The following is a 24,651-nucleotide window of genomic DNA, read 5'->3' as shown; positions in this document are numbered from 1 at the left end:
TTTGAATAAATGAATAAGCCCCCTGGAATTCAAGCGAGAGTACTCACATGCTCCAGTGTGTTACTGAACCAAAGTCACGCACCCACTAAAACTTGGTTTTCCCCCTGTGTTGGTCAACTTACAGATCAGACAAGCCTGAACAAATCATAATCTTCGTGTGAATTAGGGCCGTGATTATTCTGTCTTCCAGTCCATATTATATTAGCACAAGCCTATATTGACATCAATAACCCTGTAACCTGACTGCATCAAGAGTTACGAACTGCACAGTAAGAAAGCTCAGAAAGTTTCTCTGGCTCTTTGCTGTCAGCTTTGATTTCACGGGGAGGGTCCTTGTGCTGTGCTGCACAAAAGTAACGCCCAGCTTCAATCTGAAATCCGAGTTGCATCACAGAGCACTGATGAGTGGAAGTACACAGCTTAAGTAACAAGGTTTTAGAAGCAGGCGTAGATCCTTCATTATTAACATGAGGAATGCTACACTGGAAAGTAGGAAATGCAGCAGAACAGAAGATAGTTATATATAGTACAACAAGGAATTGTTATGTGTAACATAAAAGAGCGAAGCTCCAAATCTTTTCTTCAGGAATGTACTAAAATGCACATCACGATGATTCCTGAAAGCAGTTGGATTTTCCACCTTCTTAGTATTTCATTTTATTGGTTTTTAAGTTTGCAGGTGAACATACGGGCCTATGTGTTATTATATCAGAACACGCTGCATTAATTACTAAACCAGAATTTTTCTGGAGATGTTCTGCATTGTTGCAAGATCTAAAGAGAATTAGTGGAAGAATAGTGGGATAAAATGTGTGGAGTTTATTCCTTTGTTACTGTTGTTCTGAGCAACGCTCTGCATACACGTTCCAGGATTTCCGATATGTTTACTTCATGTTTTTTGGGGGGAATTTTCACTTTCTACAAGAAGAGGAAACTGATTTCCAAAAGTAGATAAAGCAATTAGAAATCAAATATGTTTTTCATGGAGACAAAAATGGATGTGCATCTGAAATTAAGTTTTCTTTCTCAAGAGCCTAGATATTAAGATGATAAATTAACAGTTGAAATTATTTTGACTTGTATTGCAACAAATTATTAGTATTTTCAGTAACTGAAACCTGCTTAAAACTGTCCAGCCTTACACAGTGTTGCCCTGCTAGATACTGTCATATCCTTTAAAAAAACATATGGGGCATCTAAACAGAATTTGAGTCTCATCCACTTGCAAAACTAACTCTAAACAAGCATCTCCTGGCTTTGCGCTGCTGTGCCTGCGCTGCCTCCCTTGGAGACCCACCCACACACACAAAACACGGCCTTGACATTTTCCCCTTTAGAGCATCACTGATGCAAGTGGGGATTCCCAATTCTGCTAAAAACAAAAGAAAACTAAACCCAAACAAATGTCAACCTAGCTGGAAAAAAAATCATCTGCTCTCTGCATTTATATTCAGTACTATGAAATAAAAAGATTCAGTGCAGAAATTCAGAGTGGCTGTACAATGGAAAAACATACTGGCCTTTTTCTTCATCGAAGATGATTAAGAAGGTCAAGAAGCATGTTGCCACTAACTCCTGTTTCACATTGCTCAGAAGAAACAGAATCTGCCTTGTCCACACGCAAATTAGACCCAAAATTATATTACCATCAATAAAATAGCAATGCAACTTCAGTGGATTTGAGAGTAGGATGAAGTTTCTTGTGCCTGTGTTCGTGGGCACTACTAACTCGGTCTGTGTCTAACAGTGCAAAATGCTTCCTTAAGTCCCAGAACCCCAGGCTGGTTGGGTTGCCAGACCTCTGTAGATCCCCCAGCCCAGCGCTGCTCACGCAGGGTCACAGAGCAGATCACACAGGTGGGTCCGGGCGGTTTGAATGTCTCAGAGCAGGAGACTCCACCCCCGCTCTGGGCAGCCTGGGCCAGGCTCTGGCACCTCCCAGCAAACAAGGTTCTGCTCATGTTCACATGGAGCCTCCTGTGTTTCAGTCTGTGCCCGTTGCCCCTCACCCTGGCGTTGGGCACCACTGAACAGAGTCTGGTCCATCCTCTGACACCCACCCTGAGATATTGATCCCATTGATCAGATCCCGCTTAGCTTCTCTTCTCCAGCTCAACAGCCCCAGCTATAGATGCACACTGGAACCAGAGGTGGGATTCTTCCGCTCAGGTCTAGGCATTCACAACGTAGATGCGTGTATTTGGGCCAGTCTCTCTTACATAGCCATCATCACCGGCTGTCCAAGGGCTCCACAAGCCATGATCCCTTAAGAGACTTCAAACCATGTTCTGCCTCCAGCCCCCCAGGAGACATATGGCGGGGGGATCCCCTATCTGAGCAGACCCCCCTAAAGAGAATAATTTAAGGCACAGAAACTGCAAGCCTCCCACTTTCAGTCATTAGCCAGCTTGCTTACCTTCAAACCATCACACGCATTCATCTGTTTCCCCAAACCCTTGCAAAGCAGATACCTGGAACTACCCCTGGTGAAACCAAAAGGTCTTTGTCACCTTCCCTGAGGTGAGAGATGGCGTCAGTCACGGCTGGGTTAGAAATGGGGATTCCTGAACCTCATCAGCTCAGGCTTTTGTCCTGCCTTGATACCCAGCTCCGGGTGCCTCTACGTCAGCTCTCCGGAGGGATGTCCCTGCCTGCCCGGGGTGCAGAAGCCCCCGCAGCAGCACGGCAGGTAGACGCCTGCAAACCCCAGGGAAGGGAGATCTAAATAATTTCCTGGATTGGAATTATTTTACTTGCTTGGGAATGATTAGTTGAGTGCATGCAGTAAATCTAGTTCTACTGAAAAAAGCCTTACTTTCTTTTCTGCAAGGGCTTGGTGGTCACTGTAGAACAAAAATCTGTCACTTTTCAAGTGCATTCTCCCTGCAGCACTAAAGCTCATTTTGACGTGATTAACAGAGTTTCACTCCAAACTCCAGCATCAACGAAAACCCAACACAGTAATTATCTCCCTTCCAGATCAAGGGGTTTTATTGAGATCTGGTGAAGACCTTGATTTTCATTTTATCAGACCCAAGGCTGTGGAAGTGCCATCCCAGCCTGTATCAGTGGGGCTGGTCCCCAGCAGCACCCAGAGCACCCCGAGGCTCGCCCACCTGGAGCACCCAGTGGGCTCCTCGCTGCCGACCGACACCAGCGCTGTTTGCTGAGCACCATATAAAGCGCTCGGGCTGTGCCGGGGCCGTGTTGTGCCGTTTCCTATTATGGTCAGGACAGGGAAATCCCTGTGCCCGAAGCCAAACGTCCCCGACACCATTTCACAGCCCTGCGCTGTGTCCTGCAGGGAACCAAGGCAGCGCGAGCATCCGCGCACGGCGCCGGCGCCGCGGCACACACCACAGAGCACAAAGCAACCGAAACACCCAAACCCACTTATACCCAAGCTGGAAAATCCATTATTTCATTATTTCAGTTTTTTAAACTCTCACAGTTCTAAATCTAACAGCCATAGGCCAGCTTGAATATCCCAGTACCTCTGCAATTATAGTCTCATAAATTTGTAATTTTTTTTAAGGGGAACCCCCTGAAAGATGATTATTTTTAGTAACTGTGATATATGATTCCCCATCTATTATCATATGCTGTTATTTCTACTCCCAGTTCAATATCTGGAGCTTTCCAAAACAAAGGAGAATTGAAAAAAAACCTAACAAAAGCTGGATGAACAGCTATTAGCTAGTACCTAATGTTCTTATTTTTTATGTATCTATTTTATATGAATACCTTAATTAACTGTAAACAGAAACCACATTTTCCCTTAAATTTCTTACAGAAACAGTCAAGTAGTGAAGGCATAACTATTCTGTTAAGACATTTGTTTGAAACTTGAGTATTATTTTTCCATGAGTACTTGAGTATTTTTTATTTGCATGTGTTGGAAGTATCTGAAGTCCAGAAGCTCTAACATCAGATCAAAGCATGGCTTTTCTACGGATTGCTAAATTTCCGTACTTTCTAGCAGTTTGCTTACTAGAAATGACTATTTGTGCACTTGGAAACTTCACTCATACACGTACATTCAGAAATTGCTGCTTCATTTGTCACACTAAGCAGAATACAAAGAGTGTTATTTGCTCAGACAACGTTAGTTCAATGCAGCTGATGCCTGTGTTCCCAGGCTAGACATGGCACACAATATTAAGCCCGGCTTTTATTTGAATTTCCTTGCAGACTTATTCAGGTCTCTTCTGCGTGGTGGTAAATCCCTACAAACAGCTGCCCATTTATTCGGAGAAGATTATTGAGATGTACAAGGGAAAGAAGAGGCACGAGATGCCACCCCACATCTATGCCATTGCGGACACAGCCTACAGGAGCATGCTGCAAGGTAGGCGACTTTAATGCTGCAATTTGTAGAAATCGCCGCACAATAACATGGGAAGAAACACCTTATAACCCCACGTGTGCTCCTGCAAGGAGCACGGCCAGAACAGATCTGTTACGGAGGGTGACACGGGCTTTCTAGAAGTTTCAGAGGAATTCTTTGGCAGGAACGGCAGTCCACAAACACTGTGACTCAAAAAGGAAAAACAGTCCTTTTACCCATCTGTGTCGAGGCATGTGGGAAGGTTTCAAAGTCGAGCAAATAGTTTTGGCAAATACGGGCATGGAAAACGCTCCCTCTGCAGCAGCGGGGACCATTCCAAAGTTAGCTGCTCGCGCTGCTGAACTTGTTCTTGTCTCCCTTTCTCTCCCAGCAAAGCAAATTCAAATAACGTTTTGGGGCTACGTTCATTACGGTCTAATGTGGTGAAGCCCTAAGTTGAGATGTGCTGGTTTCTGACGATAACAGCAAGGAGCAGTGGTGCGAGAGCAGCCAGGCCCCAAACAGGGCAAACAAAACTCCTGCTGCAGTCACACCCCCGGCGGTTTTTGCTCTAGGGAAAAATCATGAATTTAGGGATGAAAAAGCTCTAGTGATTAACATACAAGGCTGCAACACCCACAGACTATAGGGACATGACCAGTTACTGTCTCACAGTGACCTCGGTGCTCCAGGAAACCAAGACTCTGCAAAACACTTGGAAATTTAAATGTCCACATTGGGGGCCTGATCCTGCAGAAAATCAGGCTCAGCCCTAATGCTTAGGGCTTCCCAGTTTGGAGCGTGAGGATTTAAGGCTTTAGGGCTTATGGGTTTGAGATCTGACTGGGGAAAAACGATAAGCGGCATCTAGAAGTTTCAGTTTAGCAGCTAGATTAGTACCCAGTATTGATTTCTTTTTAATAATTACATATGTACACAGAAAGGTGATTGTTACCAAGAAATTAATCCATTCAAAACCCCTTTGCACTTCACCTGACTACATAAATAAAGCTACACAGCGTTTCTCCAGGTGCACAGCACCCTGTCATCACAAGAACTGCAGCGCTCCTGTGGTTGTGCTGCTTGACATATGAACCTGGGGAGTTCACTAGACGTAAAGTAGTCAGTTTGGCATATCGGAGTTAATTGCTATTTTCTAAACCAAGACTTGGACTACACAAAGTCTTCCCCGCAATGAAAAAGATCATCTTACGTGTGATAGGCTTCTGGGCAGCCTAAATTGCCCTACCCCAGGCAGGCTTCTACTGACTGCAAATACCATTCAAATCCTTGTAATTTTGGTGCAAGCACTATACACACACACACACACACCCCAACACATCAATGGTGACTGATATCAAAGTCATCAAAACAAGGCTTTCCAAAAAAATAAAGTCCCGAGTACCTATATGTACTAATCAGAATGCTAAAAAAATAATCCAAATAACAAAATCCTTAGAACTTCTGAAGATTAAACTCCTTAAGATAAGCTACTTATGCGATTCCCTGATTGTATCTTAGGTTCCTAACTTTAGAATCTTACATTTTCAGATATGCGAGTGTTCAAAATACAGTTAATTCACCTCCAAACCCAGAGCACTAGGTATCTTTACAGTACTTCACAATATCAACATTTTTCTTCCTATGGCTTACATGACATTTATGTTCTGGAGCTATTTCTGTTCCTTTATTTGAGTGCATCCCAGAAGGCAGAGCTACAGTGCAGCAGAGAAGGACCAATAAATCAAAAATGGAAGATATTCCGAAAACAGACTTTCCTCCTTACTGTAACAGCAGAGTTATTCACAAAGATAGGCATATCAAATGTGCTTAGGACTGAGGGGGCAGGTGCCTTTAGAATAACATGATGCAGTAAATATCATTTTTGAAATAATTACAGTTATAAGAAACTTACTTGACATGAGCTCATCCCACTAAGCCACAGCCACGCATGTTCCAGATCATCTCCTGAGCCCTGTGCTCTGCATCCAGCCCCGGGCAGGGCTCCGAGCGGGAGCAGCTGTATTTGACCCTCGCAGGGAGCTCTGCGAGGAGCTTCTGGCTCCTGCAGGTCCTTCGCAGTGTTCTCCTTCAGCTGCGCACAAAACTGCTACTTGTCCCTAAAAATGGATGCAGGAAAACAGCTAGGAAAGGGCTAGAAGCTATTTGCAGGAAAGAGAACAAACTATAATATCACAGCCTATGCCGAAACAGGAGAAGTGTTTTGGCCTGACAATATACGGGTTTTCTGCTTAATGTGAGACTAGTATCAGCATCGATCAGCCTGATCCCAGCAGCATCAGGACCTCTCTCTGTCTCCCATCCTGGGGCTGGTTTGCTCTTTGCTGCTGTCCTCACCGGCGCCTGGAACAGCCTGAGCTCAGCTCCCACTCCAGGCTGGTGCTGGGACAGGGAGGCAGCAAGAGGACACTCTTCTTCCTATCACTTTTGTGGTGCTCATAATAATTTCCTGGCCCCATCAGCTCCTGGGGAAGCTTTACACCTCATTATTCATATGCCTCCTTTGCAAGGAACTCTACTTGACAGCAGAGAGGAGAGGGAGAGCAAGTAGAAAGAAAGGAGGAGGGAATAGCTTATGAGTTGAACCTTTAAGAGAATGATCTTCCACCGCCTCCCGTCCCAACCACGCACAGCTGGCACGGCAGCCGCCAGCAATCCCACAAGGTCTTGCATCACAAGCCCAGGACACCCACGCTTTACTTGCTTGTTGACTTGCACATGCCATTTTGGAGTCTCTCCATCTCTGAAGAGGGCCCCTGTCAGTTTTAAAGCTGTGCGTTTGTTCATAAAAGCATGCTCATGTTTTGTGCATAAAACTAAACCAAACCTCAAAATAACTCCAGATTGTATTCACATTGGAGTGGTGAAAGTGGGCGTCAACACGGTTGTGTGTGTGTGCACGGAACATGTATAGACGTAGGGAGTTTATAGCTTTTTGTAAGCATAATTGCAAATGGAATACAAACAAAAATTTTTACTCATAAACATGGACCAGGGCACTGAATGTTTTCCTGGTGACATTTCAGTATTGCTGCTTATCTGGGAAACTTGCATAGTTTCTTCTTGCCAAAGTAAAATATATCTTAGCTTCACGAGACTGAAGACTTACATTCTGGTACTTCGTGACCAGGGCCACTTGGCCAAGAGCAGTCGGCTTGTTCAGATGTCTCAGGGAAACTTCATCCCTCGGTGAATCTAGCCTCAGTGTCTGCAGATTGCTGGTCCTATTGCAGGCTCGTCCCCTGGGAACCACAGCCCTTCACAGTCTCATCCTCTCCTCTGTTGGCACAAACATCCAGCAAAATCCATGAGCCGTGCACACTGCACTTCCCTCTGCTTTACAGACTTGTTTAGTTAATGTATTCATTAGGGCTGATGTTTAAGTCCCATCAAAGTTGCTCTCGTAATAACACTTAGCTATGGTTAACAGAAATCAGATAATTGGACTTTTTTCCAAATATGCAGAAAAGCTAGGCAGAGATAAAATTTCCACTTGTTTCAAGCGGTTCTGAGCACCTAAAAGTCCTGGTTTTAGGCAGATCACAGTCATACTGTCTCATGCTCAGACCGACTGGGGCGCTGGATGTCTGGTTGAATCTGCTGATTGCCGCGTCGCTAATGCAAATGATTATTGCCCAGGCACGGTCTCTGTTGCTCATTTCCAGCCAGAACAAGAATAAACTTTATCCACTTTAGTTTTCTTTGATCTAGAAGACTAAGAGAATACAATATTCCATGAGACTATTTTGTGCATCTGTCTGTCCCCAGGAGCTACCGCACTGAACTGGTTGTCTGTACAGACAAGCCAGCTAACCACTACTACAAGTAGAGATTGCAATCATAAAATATCACCCCGTGCTTCTGCCCCTACCTCTCTCTCCTGTGTTGTGGGGGAAGTCGCTGAGGTCTCAGCCTTCTCATTCAAGCTCTTGCACTGCCAGCCTGCAGTCATGAGGCAAAACTGCTCCGGGTGAACACCCCACTTTGCTTTCTGCTGAATTATTGCTGAGGGGGGTCACCTGTGGGTGCACGAACAATGCTGGTGGCAGCAGCGAGGAGAGGGCAGAGCAGGAGAGGAGATGGAGGATCCTCCTGCAGCTCCGCCAGCGGCAATGGAGCTGAGACTGTCGCCCAGTGGGGATGAATAATTCCGCCGCCTTCTGCCAGCCCCCTGCGCACAGCAAAGAGGTGATAAACAATACAAATGGGAAAAGTCAGGATAGGTAGCAGTAGTAACAGATACACCACTTTCATGTTGATGATTAGGATTTATTAAGTGCTCCGGCAATAAATCCTCATGGAGAAGATATATTATGGTTTTCTGCAGATTCAAGAAGGTTAACTATTTTCTGCAAAGCCATTTTTATTCAAGCTTGAGTTAAAGATGGAAAAACAAACAAGCTAGTGGTTACTGGGAGGTATGAGAGAGAAACACAGTTCCCAAGATTTTAGAAAAGGAGGCTGCTGTGGAAAGCCATCTGTTTACTGTGTCCTCAGCAGGACTGTGCAGAAATGTCCCCTTTAGGCAGTGCAGTTATTAACAAATGTAAAGAAGCAGTAAGCGAGTGTTGGAACATGGTTTCAGTCTGTTTTTTCCCTTTTATGGTAAAGCTGCCAACTTGCTGCTTCATTGTGATAAACCATCTGATTTTGTTTGTGATTAAGCAGAGCTAGCTGGTCTATCGAGAACAGAGGGACATATGATTCTTACAAGCAATCTCAAGGTGTCTGGTGAAAAAGCTAAGCAGATTCCAGAAAAAAAAGTGCATGTTTAGGAAAGCTGGTGGGGTTCAGAATGTAAATGTGGATCTCCATGCTGTTAAAAATTGAGAAGAAAATTTGAAAATGTCCCAAAAATCTACTGTAGATATACAGGAGGTAACATTATAGTCTTCCAGGTGGCATCAATTTTTTAAAAAAGCTTCCTATTGGAAGCTGGAAGTCATGTTTTGTTACTTTTTAAACCCGAGGAACTATGTTTAAGGAATTCTATTCATGCAAGTCATGCTGTTCTGGTAGATCTACCCACACAAAGGTGCAAGAACAGGGCACAGTCCTTTCTATATAGAATAAAATATTTCAGAATGTAAATAGGAGCAATGGAATGGGAGACCCCTTGAAAGTAAATGAGAGCAGTATCTGCAGCTCACGTTGTAACAGAATAGGATGAGTCTGTCCCAGCCTCCAGGCTGAGCCCTCCCAGGTGGAGAGACCCACTGCTCCCCCCATTTCCTCTTCATTGCCACTGCATGCAGGCTGCGCTGATCGAGCCCAGAGAAGTTAATAAATCCTAATCATCCACATGAAAATGGTGTATCTATTACTACTGCTACATGACCTGACTTTTCCCGGAGAAACTGAGTAACAGGCTTGGCTTGCACAGCCCGTTCCTCTCCCAGAGGGCACCTGGTGCAACTGCTGACCTTCCTCATCCTCCTCCTGCTCCCACATTTCAGCAAAGCTGCCCAGACACCTGCATCCATGCAAACCCTTGTGTGGACCAGTTCGTGAGAGACCTTCAGCTGGGGGGTTTCACTTACTGGGGCATCAATGGGCAGCAAAGAGCAGTGAGAAAATACTTGGCTTGGAGGAGACCAACTTTTCCTAATGTTTCCCGAGCTCAGAAATTCCACTGGCAACTCCGTATCAGGGAGTCACTATTATTTTCTTAATGGTATTTATGGGTTTGTGATGCAATATCAATATATGCCCATGGTTTCTATTTACACAACAGTGTATTTTTAGCAAAAATTCTACCATGTTCTCACTTTTTTTAATTTAAAAGAAAGCCTAGCTCATATCCTGCAGTGAAAACTAAACATGGCTCACAGCTCCTCTCTTCCCAAATGTTTATGTGGAAGAGTCCTGCTGTGCTGATTGCTGACAAACACCTCCAATCAAAATGTAATGAGCCATTTTGCACCATTTTACAAAAAATAGCAGTTAAATGGCACCATTTGCCGTGTTAGTGATCAATAAAGCAGTTAATGTTATAGCTATTGAGGAACAGGGAGTAAAACAGTTGTTTAATATCAATCCAAGCCACAGCAGAATCCTCTGCTGCTTTTCCTAGACTGGCTGCGCTTCAGGCAGCAATTACACTTGCAAGCTTAATCGAATTTATCTCCATTATCTTTACAGAGTACAGAAAACTTGTTTATCTGGCGGTATTTATGAGACACAGGGTCAGTGATAGGGACAATCAGACAGGTACCCGCAGGCTGAACAAAAGGAGGAGGGGGTCCATGTCTGAACCCCTGACCAGAGGCTCCACTGGGCCAACACATCTGATCAATGATGCCAAACCACACAGAAACACTTGCTCTGCCTTCGTTATCTGCCTCACGTCCCAGATTTTACTCCAAAACTGATCTCAGCACACACGCTGGTCAAGCGTCTTCACACGGAGGGCAAGGTGTAAAACTTTTCTGCAAGTCTTCTTTGATGGAGCTTTACAAACTAGTTCAGCATTGCAGGGCACATTATGAAACCTCAGGGGTTGTTCATTGTCCCTCACAGCCTCAAGATCTCAGCCTCAGCCCATCTTTCCATAAAGTTTGATCCACAATGTGTTGCATGGTCCTGTTCATAGTAAAAAGTGTGACAAATACTAACCTACTTGTTGGCGAATTTTGTGAAGTATCTTGTTTTTCTCATTCTTTGGGAGATATCTCAGAGAAGTTGCTTGTCCTCTTGATAAAAGTTGTCTCTTGGTCTGAAATGGAGTACATCATTTGGGTCTTTGAACTGCTCTGCTTTCAAAATTTAAAGCTTTACATGGCCAGCTTAAAACATTTTAGGTTTTGATGCCTTATCTGTCCAGACTTTGTCTCAAGTGGGATGCCAGCCATACTTCATAAATGTAGTAAAGACTTGAGGTTCAGGTCTGAAATTTTCAGCTATAATCTTCTTAGAGAGAGCCTGATCTTTCTGCTGTCCTCATTACAGTTCATCTCGAATGGAATTTGAAAAGAAATATTTTTGAACTCTTAACCTTTTGTTCATCTTTTGTACAAAATATTTCCATTAGAGATGCGAGTTTAAATGGAAGGGCAAATTAAGTAAGATGTGAACCCAGTACCTTGGACTAATCATGGATTTTGGAAAGTCTAGGCTGTTCAATGTAAATCCTTATAAGAGCTTTTGTCAGGACATAGCCATTTTCCCTAATTAACAGATTTTTCTCTTTATTCACAGATCGAGAAGACCAGTCTATCCTGTGCACGTAAGTAAACTGATCTATTTTAGTATATATCAATATTACAGTGTGTTTCTTTATTCAAAATGTATTACATTTCTGATGGAACTGATATATTCTCCACAACTTCAGTGGGCTGAACTCCTGTCCCAGTCCATTTAGCTGTTGATAAAATAAAAAGCAGGTATCAGTGCCATAGGAAGTCTTTAACACACAAACGTATTTATTTACATTGACTTTCTGAATTCAGATATTTAAGAGCTTACAGCGAACAACTGGGGAGTGTGGTTGTAAAACTGTATGTGCAGACAGAACAAGGGATTTTAAGAGTTTCCTAGAGGAAGCTGAGAAACGGAGAAAAGTGAGGAGCACAGAGCATCCCGGCTATTCGCTGAACCGCTTTTCGTCTTTAGCTGTTGGTAACTCGCCATCGCTTCCCCAGTCAGTTCCCACTGTAGATATTTTGTCGGTGCTGTAGTTCGGTGCTGTTGGTGTGTGTTGTAGCTGGACAGGCAGTGTGGTTCCGGGGGTTTGGCTCAGGGCTCAGCAGCTCCACACGAGCTGGACCCTCCTGCGGTCCCTGTGCAATTGCTTTAGGCAAGAGTGAAAGACCAGCTAAGCCAGGCCTGCTTTGGATTCTCTGATTTCCCCATGTCCCGCTTGCTGAAGCCTCCCTGAGTTTTGAGCTGCCAGCGCTCGGGCTGCAGCAGAACTGGGGGCTCAGCTGTTGTGCCATGGGTCGGAAAGTGATTTTATCGCAATAAGCTTTGCTGGCTGTAACTTACTGCTGTACAAAATCCCATTGCTTTAGCATTCCTACCTATTTTGCAAATTGCTCTGACTATTGAATTGGCCAGGGATCTCCTCCTTGACCTTCAGTTTTGGCCTTTTCTCCATTCCTCTGTAGCCAGTTAGTTGGTTTTATTTACTTGAATGCCATCAAGGATGCTTTTGACAAAAAGTTGTGTTTGTTGTATTAGGCATCTTCCAGTTTTCCTGGTCAAAGGCAGGAGTTGATTTTGTGACTAATTATTGTTTGCAGAAGAGGGCATGCGTATCACTTAAGGGTTCATTCAGTGGTGCTGTAGTTTGTCAAGGACTGCAAATACACACAGTCCCAAAATGAACTCGTTTTAGCTTATCAGTGAAAATGTGGCTACTGACTGGCTGAATATGTATTGATACTACAGTTTTTTAAAAGCATTGCTACTGGCCACCAGCCAGACAGCTACTTTTGAGTGCCACTGTTGACTGGAAAACATTCATCATCTAAGAAAAAGTGGAAATCATATATATACTGTAACCAGTAGCATAAGGGCCAGCATAGGTCTGACCTCTGTTGTAACAAGATTTCATTGCATGCAAGTATACCAATCAAGAATCTATCTAAAAATACATTAATAACCGAACAAACAGAAATACAAACAAACAAACAAAAACCCACAAACAAACCAACCTAAACTTGCAGCAATGATGAAATAAAAATTGACCATCATATTCTTCTCAGGATGAAACATGTCATGGTTATGAAGATTAATTTATAATATGCATTTCCTCCTTTTATTCCTGTACTTCAGTTTATTTTTCCATTAGTAAATCTTCAGATCTTTAAGATTTGGACTATTAGGATTTCTAAAAAAGGGCGCTTTTTTTTTTTTTTTTGCAAATCTATGTCTTTTTATTCATGAAAATCCACTAAAGGCTCCATTTCTGATATCCACCATACATTCAAAGTACTTTGTTTCTTCCACCTGGCCAGCTCAGCTGGAAACATAAGGTGTTTCACACCAGTAACACATAGAATAGAGAGAATTAAATGTCTTTCCTATTTTGAAAACAGCTGCAGTAAGTGATTCATTCAGATGTTTGGAATGACTGCTGTATGTTGGATGGGCACTGTGACCCACAGCTTAAAACAGTCCTCACACGTCTTTTAAACCAAAAAGATTAGTCAAGCTAAAACCAATGTACACAACTGGTTTATCATCCTTGTTGGCCTTATTTGGATGTACAGAAAGAAGCAGCTTCACTTGGCTTTCAGCTGGGCAGATTTCAAGCAGAAGCAATTTGCGCTATTTTATAGAATTGCTAAAAATTCCAAGAAATTGTCTTTCTGCTTAAACTATGTAACAATAACTGAAGACTTCATGGCATTGATCAGCGGGGATCTTTTCTTTAAATAGCTACAGACTCAAACTTTCCAAAGCCTGGTACCTAGATTGTAAAAAGTGCAGCTGTAAGATTTCACACTTAAGTAGTTGTGGATGCTGCCAAAAATTCACTTATGTGTAGTGAGGCTGCAGTGCAGACTCTTGCATTCTTCCACTTATTGCTACCTACCTCCACTTTTTGCTGTTTCCCTGATGGGAACCCAGTGGGACAGCCAAAACACCGATGACAAACTGCAAGCAGAAACAGTGCACTTTATTTTTAACTACACCGTGCTGTGTGCTTTGTACCGCTTCTGCAAAACGATTCCATTTTTAGCAGAGCTCCCCTAGCAGCAAAGGTCTCAGTGCCTGGGACTCAGCTGGGGCACAGATCCGAGAACTAAGAGTGATTCTGGGTTTCTGAGTATAAATATACCCATCCTCAGGACTTCACACTCAGCTCATTGAGCCTCCCCTCATGTGGTTGAGTATTGTTTGCATTCTTTTGCAATCCCTACCCTTTGTGTGATTAACTGCGGCATGTTTAAAATGCTCCATCTGTCTTTAATGGGTTCGAATGCTTCCTCAGAATTCCCGTCTTTCCTAGATTTCATTATTTCCTCTACATTTTGTTAATAACTACAGACACAGTGCCTTTGATGTGCTCTCCCCTGTGCTCACATCCTTCTCGCTGTCAGCCCTTTCCCATGGGCAGCATCATGGACCGTCCTCTCGTGTCATTCCCAGTTCTCTGCCGCTTTACAACCAGCCATAAAACCCCACATCCTCACATGTACATGTAGAACCTGGAGCATAAGAACTGGAACATAAGAACTGGAACATAAGAAACTTTATACCGTGGCTGTGCTTACTAATACATGTGTGGCTGCATTTTTGTGTTGTAACATAACATAGTATAACATATATAATAAATATACAATATCTAACACTGCACTGAGGGTATGAAATCTTATTATTTTATGTGTCTGAGAATTAAGGCCGTTAAGACTTTTCCATCGTTGTGTTTTGGTCCCTGTTGTGTTCTGGGCAGCTCCCACTGCTCTGCCTGGCTACTGCAATTCCCTGAAATTCCTGGTTGCCACTGTACTCTTTTGACATTGACACTGGATTTTGCCACACAATAATCTGTATTTGCTCTTGCAAAGACAATGCTGGTCTGTGTTGACCAGCACACTAGATATTGCTGAAGGAAAAATCCCCAGAAATCCCTCCAGTTGCTCAGACACCTGAGCAACCTTGGTGCATCAGCAACTAAGCGTGAATCGGACTAAGCCATGGCCAGTGACCAGGCTTGGCCCCTTTCAAGCTTCTTCCAATGTAAGGAGAGGCACCAGCCTTCAAAGGAGACTTCTGGACTTTAAGTTGTTCAGTTTCTACAGACGCAAGTGGATTCTACTGAGTTTTCAAAAGGTGTTTTACTAAAAATTCCCCAGGTGTTATTTGCACGTCTAAGCACAGGAGTGTTTTAGAGATCTCCCCTTAAACCTGCTTCATCCTGGGGTAATCACATTTTGGCCACTTTCTGAAAAGAGTGAGCACAATATTTTCTACAAAGCAGACATGGCTAAGAGGACTGTGCACAAGCTTCAGCTAAAGAAGAAAGAACCTTAAATAAATGAGAAAAAGAAATCTGATCAAAATTCTGAATGTTTGGGGTAATGTGAAGACTGTGAAAACTTCTTAAATTATTTATAATCAAATAGCTTTTTGCTACCTTTTACTTTTTTTATACGTGCATTTAGTTTGAATAGCTTCTATTAAAACATAGTAGCACGGTACTTTTTCCACTTAATTCAGTACAGTGACAGGCAAAATTTGGGGTGAGGCGGTGACCATCCTGCCCTTTTCCCCTTCGTCCTCTCTCTCTTTTTGGGCAAACTCTCCATCCACGGGACCTCGATCTGCTTCCTCCCCATAATCCAGAGCATCCTCCAAACCGCACAGTCCCATTACTCAAAAGACTCCTCCAGAAAGTGTGAAGCTCTGTTCTTTCCCAGCTCAGTAAACATCGCTCAGCATGGCCCTGCTCCTGCCCACATGTCTGGGGCAGCTCCAGCCCGCGGTGGAACTTGGTGCTGAACCAACTCCGTTGAATCAGGGAGGGTTTTTAGCAGTAAACTAGTCGGCTCAGCGGGCTGGCTTCTGAGCTGGGTCCCCAGGGGGGTACAGTTGGGCCAGGACAAAGATGTGCCAAGCCCTGATGGGATTTAGGCAGCTCTCTGCCCGCTCCTGCGCGGCCCCTTCCCGCAGCGCCAGCACAGCCGCATTAAGAGATGTGCGAACGGTCGATCTTTGTGGTTCATCGGTTACTGAAACAAATGCTGAAAATAAAATCTGCTGCTGCTTTTAGATGTTTCCAAAAGTGGAATTAAGCTAAGTCTTATAATATTAATACAAAAAGCTTTCAAAATTTCAACAAAAAAATACCCTTTCAAAACTTTTTTTTCCCATTTCTACCCAAACATACAAGAATCCGAGCTACACCACAGGCTCAGCCCACAACAGTGGGGCCAATACAAGAATCCTAGCTACACCACAGGCTCAGCCCACAACAGTGGGGCCAATACAAGAATCCTAGCTACACCACAGGCTCAGCCCACAACAGTGGGGCCAACATGTTCATCTCACCTTGTTCCACTTTGAAAACCTATTCTAAACAGGATAATTTTAATTTGAGGTGGAGGGAATGCAGTCACAGAGGATTTAGTAGCTCATGTTGTGTAAAAACTCTATTATAGCTTATGTGCTTTAAGTCCTGTACTGAGTTCCTAAAACAATGCCTGGCAAGAAAGCAGGGAGTGACAAATGTAAACTGTGCCACACAATGTGAGAGTGGCATTTTAAACAAGCAAGCCTGTAAGCCTGGGGACCCTTTTGCTCTGCGAATGCCAAGGAGTTTCTGAGGAGGAAAACATGTTTGGGAAGTAGATTAAGTTGTGCTGCTGGGCTGATCAGAGCTGTGCACTGGGACCTTCTTTGGATCTGGTTTTTGTGTTGCCCATCTGAGCTGGGTGCAAAGAACGGCACTGGCGGTGAATGTGCTGCCTCTGCCTATGGCAGGCAAGAAGAATTATTTGAGATGTTTCAGTTAAACAAATGCTCAGTCTCCTCCCAAAAGATCATGGTTAGGACAGTGGTAACAGTGTTTGTATGGTTAACTCCCACTTTGGAAGATAATTTAGGGGTACAGACTGAGGATAATGGGCACCCCAAAGAGAGGAGCCCTGTTGCCTGTGGTCCATGCCAAATCTGCTGAAAGATGCTCGCAAGAAAAAGACCCATCTTGAAAAATTCAGTCACTGAGCTCAACAGCATGTAGATTTAAAATCAGGTGGGATTCCTCATACCAGCTCACAAGGAAAGATGTTTCTGCTGCCCCAGAAATGATGGGACTTCAAAGCCAAGGCAGAGGAAAAAAGCCAGCACACCCAATTCCGTTGTGGCTCAATAGTTCTCAGAAGAATTTTATTCACCTGTGAAGCGAAGTAAGAGACCCACATTCTGTCTTCCCCCTGGATCTTTCCCCTTGGAAGCTGCTTCATGCTTAGAGGCACTGACCCTGATCTAGCCATTCCTCCTCATGAGTTTGCAAGCACTTGGTATTTTATTACCCAGATGTATTCGAGATGCTGTCACACAGCTGTGGTGCATCCTGCAGAGTATGAGGGCTACTGATGCTGGTTAATGGACACTTGTTTATGAGGCCTGCCTGTTGTTGTGGACATCTGAAAATGATCTGATGTGTTGAAAAATTAGATGTATTCATCAGGTATAGGCATTATTCTTTGTTACTCATTGACCTTAGAGATTTTTTTCCTACTTGTAGCTGTTGAGATCCTGTCTGTTTTCCATTTCATGCTGAAGAACTTTTTACTGTCCACTTCAAAAGGAAGTTAATGCCTCAAAATCTATCTGCAGAAAATACAAAACCCCTCAGCTTGTGCAGGAGCAAAGAGTTAAGGATGAAAGCACAGAACAAAATGTGAAGTAACTGAAGCATTACAGTATGGTAGGATAATTACAAGTAAAATGATGCCATATATGGTAATACTCGCAGGGATTCAGAGGAAAGCCAAATGATGGGCACTGTTGCCCTGGGAGAAAGGAAATGCAACTCATGTAGTGATGAACTACAAATAACCTTTAATAAAACTGAATAGTTCAAAGCCGGGGGTTTGTTTGAAGAGAGGGTTGTTTTGTTTTGTTTTTTTCCAGAGAAACAAAGTTGTAAGGTAGATTTATTTGAAAACGTTGTATGCATATGTCTTCAAATTGGTGTGCTTGGTTTGGAATTGTTCCCAGGACACTTAATTCTTATCAATAAAACATGGAAATGTTTTAGCACTGAACCCCAGGCAAAGATGAATTCAGCCTCTAAACTGCGCAAATTAACCCAGGTCTTGTGAAAAGGAATGTATTCATCTCAATTATTTCTGGGGTTAAAACTCTAAAAGCCAGAAGAAACACTTCTAATCATGTTGTACTTCAAGCAGGATTTGTTTCTGGTTTTCTAAGGTTTACATCAATGTCATCCCATCTTGAAAGTTCTGTCCAGCACTTACTCATACTTTTTATGTTAATTTATCACTGGTCCCTTGGTAGGGAAAATTAACTCCTATATTTCCTAATTAGGGAAAGAAGCAGAACTGCAATGGATCCAGCTAAATAGCTTCAGCTTCAAAAGACCTGACAAATATCCATGGGATTTTTGAACGTATTGTTCTTTTTATTTTTAAATCCATTTTAATTTAAAGCCAAAGTCAAAGAGGTCTGACTTCCATTCAGACTGTTGACCTCAGAGCACTAGCTTGGTACGGTTGAAAGAAATAGTTCATTACATCCACACTCACTTTAATATCCTTTTTGATTGCTGCAACAGGGCAGCAGGCACAAAAACATTTCTGTCTATATAATCATCAGAGCCAAAGATATCTAAAAGATGTGAGATGATGTAACGTGACACTGAGAGAAGGAAAAGTAGGCTGGAAACATTCTCCTGAGAAAAGGCTGGGTAAATGTGGACCTTGCACCAGTGCTTTGAAAACCAGTGGTTTACTTTAAGAGAGAGCTCAAGAATTGTAAATAAACTTAAGCCTGGAAGTTGTCCCAGGGGTGAGGGGTCACTGCCACCATCCTGCGTCCCCAGGGACACCATGAGGAGCACAGCCAGGACACCGGTCCTGCCGTGTCCCTCAGCACCCATCTCAGATCTGGTCCCGCTGAGCTCAAAGAGTGTTTGACCACGGAGTTGAGATGGGGCAGGATCATTCACTTGTTCTCCAGCACCAATATAAACCATTAGTCTAATATCAGTGTTTCAGAAGAGAAATCTGTTGTACTACTGCTGAGGTTTTTTTTTACTGCTGCACAACATCATACTTAACGTTGTATTTTTTTGCCCTTAAAATACAAGCAGACTCCTTGCCAGCTCCGTTTCTCATAAATGTTCTGATGCTGCCAAAGCAAGATGAACCGCTGTTCAAAAATGCATCATGTTTTAGAATTGCCTTAAATGGCCCAACATCCAGTGAAAATACTCACAGGCAGAAATACAGCTCTGATAATGTGTTCTTTGTGTGCTGCACTCGGATGGATTTGGAGAGGTGGTGTTCTGGGGTAAATACTAACTGAGCCAGGCAGCTTCCAGTCCTGTTTTTATACACTAAATACACCACATGGCAGAAGGAGTCCACTACTCACTGACCTTCTTTTGTGTTATTTTCTTTCCCCTCAGAGGTGAATCTGGTGCTGGCAAGACAGAAAACACCAAAAAGGTCATTCAGTACCTGGCTGTTGTTGCTTCATCCCATAAGGGCAAAAAGGACACCACCATCACTGTAAGTGAGCTCTTCCATATTCAACTTTTCCTCTTGCGGCCCATTAGGACAGTTCTGAGCAGACTGTGCTAACAGCAAGTCCACGCTGGAGCTTGCCAAACAGTCGACATGTTAAGAGTACACAGTTACGTCACAGCTCTATGTTTATGGAAAAAAACCTTCAGTTTGACACCCCCTTAGGCATCAAATCAGAATGGACTTCACCAGAAGAGAAATATTCATAGCTTTCCATATGCATAGCACCTATTTATATCCTGGCATGAAGGCCTCGAAATCTGCAAGGGCTCAGGTCCTTATTTCACCCTTGGTCCATGGCAAATAAGTTTGGGAAAGCCTTTAACTAACACATTGTCCAAACACATCACAAAAATATATACCAGCATTTAAGCTTCCAAAGTTTTGACTGACTTTGTTAGCAAGTTTTCTTAATAACTAGTAAAGAGTCACAGTATAAAACTTGTCTTTTATTTTTACTCCCCTGTCAGAGAGAACTATTTGGAAAGGCACAATTTTTTAAAGCAATTTGTTCCTTCAAAATTTGTCATAGCCTTGCCTTAGTGACTAAGGTTTGTCTTCTTGCTCTGAACCACAACATGAGTTATACCTGCGCGGTTCCTGGAGATCATTAGGGTGGCTGAGGCTCACAACTGCCTTTGCTGTTCTCAATGGTACAACTCCAGGTCCTACGTCATTTCCAGCTTTTTGATGTTAATCAAGCTTCTGTAATGAAAATGTAGCAATTCACTTTAATGACAAAACAGGCTTAATTCAGAAAGACATTTCAGTGTGTCCCAAATGCACGACCGGCTCAAAATAAGTAATTAGTAGGACAGTGGGAAACAAAAGTCAAAATGCGCAGGTCACACACCCTGTGTGCCCACAGGTAGAGGACTCCGGAGCACAGGGTGTGCAGCCCGGCCTCCTTCACCTTAAATAATTGCTATTTGTCTAAAGGAGATTCTGCTTTTGGGCAGGGGAGGGAGTACATGTCCATTTGGGTAGTATTTTCTATAAATCTGGGATTAAATTTAGTGGAAACAGTCCAAGACTAAAAGCATTTTCCTTTGTTGAATGTTTATGTAAAAAAGCATATTTCTTCCTACTGGGTCACTGCTCAGTGTTTGGGGGAAATGAACTTGTGGTTTCCAGGCCATTCCTAATGGGCATGGAGCTGCGGTTGCTGCTGATGCCTCTCGGGAATTACATGAGTCTCAGGATTAAACTGGCCCTGAGACAGACCTGAAGGCAAATACCCACCAGATGGGAGCTGAGCAAAAGCCTAAGTTGTTCTGTAACGTGCTGACAAATAGTAATTCAGTGACTGGGACTACTGACACTGCAATTTCAGTCATTAAAAAATAACGAATAGCAAAATGCCTCAGTTGCACCAGAGAGAAACTGGGGATTTAACATAAAAATATCTGTCCTTCTCCAGTCCTGGGAGACTGCCCTGGGACTGGATCCAAATCTCATCCCTGTGCTTCAAGGTTTTTCATTTTCTTTAGTTAAATTGCTCTGTATACGTTAATGGTATTTGTACTCTTGGTATGTCCGCAATAGATTGTCTTTATTTGTATTCCTGGTTTATTTGCACGGAAACTGTGTGTTGGTTATTTTAATACAGGAAAAACAATAGAAATGTTTGTGTAATGGAAATGATACTGACACTTGTTTTATACCACGTTATTCAATACAGCAAGGTCCATCTTTTTCTTACGTGAGTAACTTAGACTGTTTGATGTGTGTTTAAGGCACTGAGTGTAGATCTGCATGCTATTGTTGCACCTTGAAAATTTCAGAGAGATTTTGAGAAATATGTTGTATGATACGATAAAAAGCAACAATAGCACCAAATGCTCTCACAAATCAACCCTAACTGTGTCAGGCTCCATGGCAAAGAATGAGGTCTGACACAGGCAGGGTCATCTTTCAAACATCACCCTCTTCTCTATGTGTGTGTTCAAATCGCCGGGGTCTGAATGAAATTTCCCACGATCCTGAAAGAGCCACTCAGCCTGAAATCGAGCAATGTGATTTCTAAATGAAAATACCCAAACGCTTTCTGTGCTCCAGGTTGAACTTTTTAGGACTGTCGTGAAATAATTCCTAAACCTCACGGTGTTTGTTTGATTTGTATGGCTGCATGCTTTCCATTTGGTATTGCTTTCAATTTTACATCTTCATGTAACTGTTGAGGATTGTTGACATCCACAAAAGTCAGCATGTTCTTAGCTTGCTGCTATGATGTGTAACAGAGCGATTCTCACTGCAGCATCTGCCTGCAGGTGTGTGACAGCAGGTTCTGACAGGCCCTCGCAGGCCCCAGGGAGACAGGATTGCACCTTCCTGTGCTTCAAAGGGGCTGATAAGAAAGATGGGGACAGACTTTTGATCAGTGCCTGTTATGATAGGACAAGGGGTGATGGTTTTAAACTAAAGGAGAGAGATTCAGGCCGGACATGAGGAAGGAATTGTTGCCCTGAGGGTGGTGAGAGCCTGGCCCAGGTTGGCCAGAGAGGTGGTGGATGAACCATCCCTGGAGACATCCCAGGCCAGGCTGGACGGGGCTCTGAGCAACCTGAGCTGGTGAAGATGTCCCTGTTCATGGCAGAGGGGGCACTGGGAGCTGGGAAGGTCCCTTCAACACAAACCCTTCTGTGATTCTATGATTGCAGTGTGCCACACCAGCATACCAAGGCAGGTTTGCTGCCATATCCCTTCTGGTGCTGTGCCAGGCAAACAGGAGGGGTTTTTTATTGGGGTCTTTTTTTCCCCATTCTAACTGCTGCCTCTCAGACTTGCCTATGACAAAGGGTGACATGTTGCCGTTTAGTCAATTTAGTATTTTATTTGATAAGCTCTCTGCAAAAAGACCAATTCATTGCTGGTGTAGGCAGCGCTGTGGTGCTCAGGGGCCCGGCAGCTGCATACGGTGCTGTTCATTTGGAGCCACAATTTTATCCCCCAGGTTTGTGGCATAGTTCAGTTCTCACTAGAAGCAGGTGGATTCTGTATCAGTTAGGCAGACAAGGCTCTATTTTAGCCGCCACCACCTGATTTCAGTGACACCCTGTGCTTACAGTGGAGTTTGTACGTCTACAGAGTGTAACCGGAAAGAGTTGCTCAGTACAGAGGAAATTCAGGGACTTTTAGGAATTCATTAGTTATTCTAGGACTCCTGTATTAGCTTCTTTGGAAGAAGAAGCAGTACTCAAAGGATAGGATGACAAGAAGCAAACGTGAAAGTCAGCGACCTCATAGGACAGAGCTGAAAAGCTCCAAAAAACTTTATTCATAAGCAAAGGATTGTTTCAACTTCATTGATTTCCTTAGAAATAGGAGTATTAAATGCATGCTTGTTTCACTGCATGATTTGTTTCATTAGCAATTACCAATCACAATTAACAATATAATATGAAGTTTGCGTGTTTGCATGAGAACTCATGATCCTAGTTTGAAATAAATCAATGCATTTCCATATTTAACCTAAGTAGCCTTGCATGGATCATTATTAATAGACCTGATGAAATCTGCTTTGTAGCTTTGTGCTGCATTACATTAAAATGATTCTCAGCAAGTTATTCTAATTACATCATCATTTGCTAGCAAAGGATCTCAATAAACTAACTTTAAAAAGACATGTTAGAGGTTCCTTTAAAAATATCCCTTCTAAAAAATTATATTAACTTGGAAAAAAAAAAATGACATTGAATGACCCTTTTTCTTAAGAAAGGCCAGTCATGATGCTAAAGAACTAAATAAATTGTGATCTGTCACAGGCAACAGGGCTGGAAAAGGGTCATGTATACAGGACAGCAGTCAACTGCACAAATATATAAACACAAAGATTAACAGAGAATGAAAACAAATCCACATGAAGTGCAGTATTCAGAAAAAAAAAAGTTAGAGGCTTAAATTATCTTTCACATTCTTCTCCAGTGCACATGTGTTGGATTTAATGAAGTAATTATGAAGTTTAGGGTTAACTGTATCTGAATGAATTTTAGGGTGAGCTGGAAAAACAGCTTCTCCAGGCAAACCCTATTCTTGAAGCTTTTGGAAATGCCAAAACTGTGAAGAATGACAACTCCTCCAGATTCGTAAGTAGGACAAGTACAGTCGGGTCCATGTGGGGGGAGGTTCAGCAGCTTTAAAAAATATAACGCACTGACAGTGGCTCTCATCAGCGCTTCTCTCTAAAGAGGGTCTTAAAACTAATCTCTTAAAAACAGTTTAGAATTCCTCTCTGAAATAGGAATTTGGCCTTATGGAAGATTAAAGACCAAGCTCGAACGTGACAGGACTCTTGTCCTCTCACAATTTAGCAGTCTACGTGTGGCCTTCCAGAGTCAGTTCCTGCTCCAAGTGTGATTGTTACTTAGCAAGAGTCATTAATAAATTAAAAACTACTGGAGAAAAAGAAGAAATAGTCATACAGATTCAAGTTAGGATGATGTGAGCTCAGGGCTGTCACCACTTGATGATGCTTTACTCTGGGAGTGCTGGCAGACACTCGTTTTCCCTGCAGACCTGCCTCTGCTCTCCCCGCAATGTTGGGGATCCAGGATCCACATGTACAAACCTCAGCAGAGGGAGTTATGCAGATCCGATGATATCCCCTCATTGTGCTTGCGGAAATCAAAGTAGAAAATAGTTGTTGTCATATCCCTGGTCCAGTAGGGAGGATTCCTTTCCCTCTAAGTGCCTGAATGAAATGTGGGGGCAAATCTCTGCAGACAGATATCAGAGAAGTTCACTTCCCTCCAAGGCTTTTCCACGGGTTGTCCTGGCAGGAGGGAACCAAGCACATTATCCTTAAGAGGATGATGTACATTTCTTATTAAACACTAATGCTGGAAAACCTGGCCTAACCTGAAAGAACAGCCCAATCTAGATGTTCTTTTCATTCACAGGGCAAATTCATCCGCATCAACTTTGATGTGACAGGCTACATCGTCGGAGCGAACATCGAGACCTGTATCCTTTTCTGTCAGCTTCCCAAGAAGCTCCTGGAGTGAGCAGAGGGAAATAAGATAAACAAGCTCCATTGCCTGTCTAAGAAAGGCGAATATTGCCGAGGCTGGAATAAACAGAGAT

General features: G+C 43.1%; 1 protein-coding gene across 1 annotated transcript in view; it reads left to right on the top strand.

Annotated features, from left to right (window-relative positions):
• The window catches only part of MYH11 (myosin heavy chain 11), a gene marked incomplete at its 5' end in the record, with an annotated part of 51,688 nt that overhangs the window by 811 nt on the left and 26,226 nt on the right, over window positions 1-24,651 (top strand). Inside the window, 5 exons of the mRNA XM_080353877.1 lie at window positions 4,192-4,348; window positions 11,546-11,573; window positions 19,452-19,554; window positions 23,562-23,654; window positions 24,468-24,531. Coding sequence (XP_080210003.1) covers window positions 4,192-4,348; window positions 11,546-11,573; window positions 19,452-19,554; window positions 23,562-23,654; window positions 24,468-24,531 — 445 coding nt within the window. The remainder of the gene's footprint in view (window positions 1-4,191; window positions 4,349-11,545; window positions 11,574-19,451; window positions 19,555-23,561; window positions 23,655-24,467; window positions 24,532-24,651) is intronic.

This window comes from Nesoenas mayeri (genome assembly GCF_963082525.1).
Source record: "Nesoenas mayeri genome assembly, chromosome: 15".
NCBI lineage: Eukaryota > Metazoa > Chordata > Aves > Columbiformes > Columbidae > Nesoenas > Nesoenas mayeri.
This window is presented reverse-complemented; position numbering and strand designations above follow the sequence as displayed.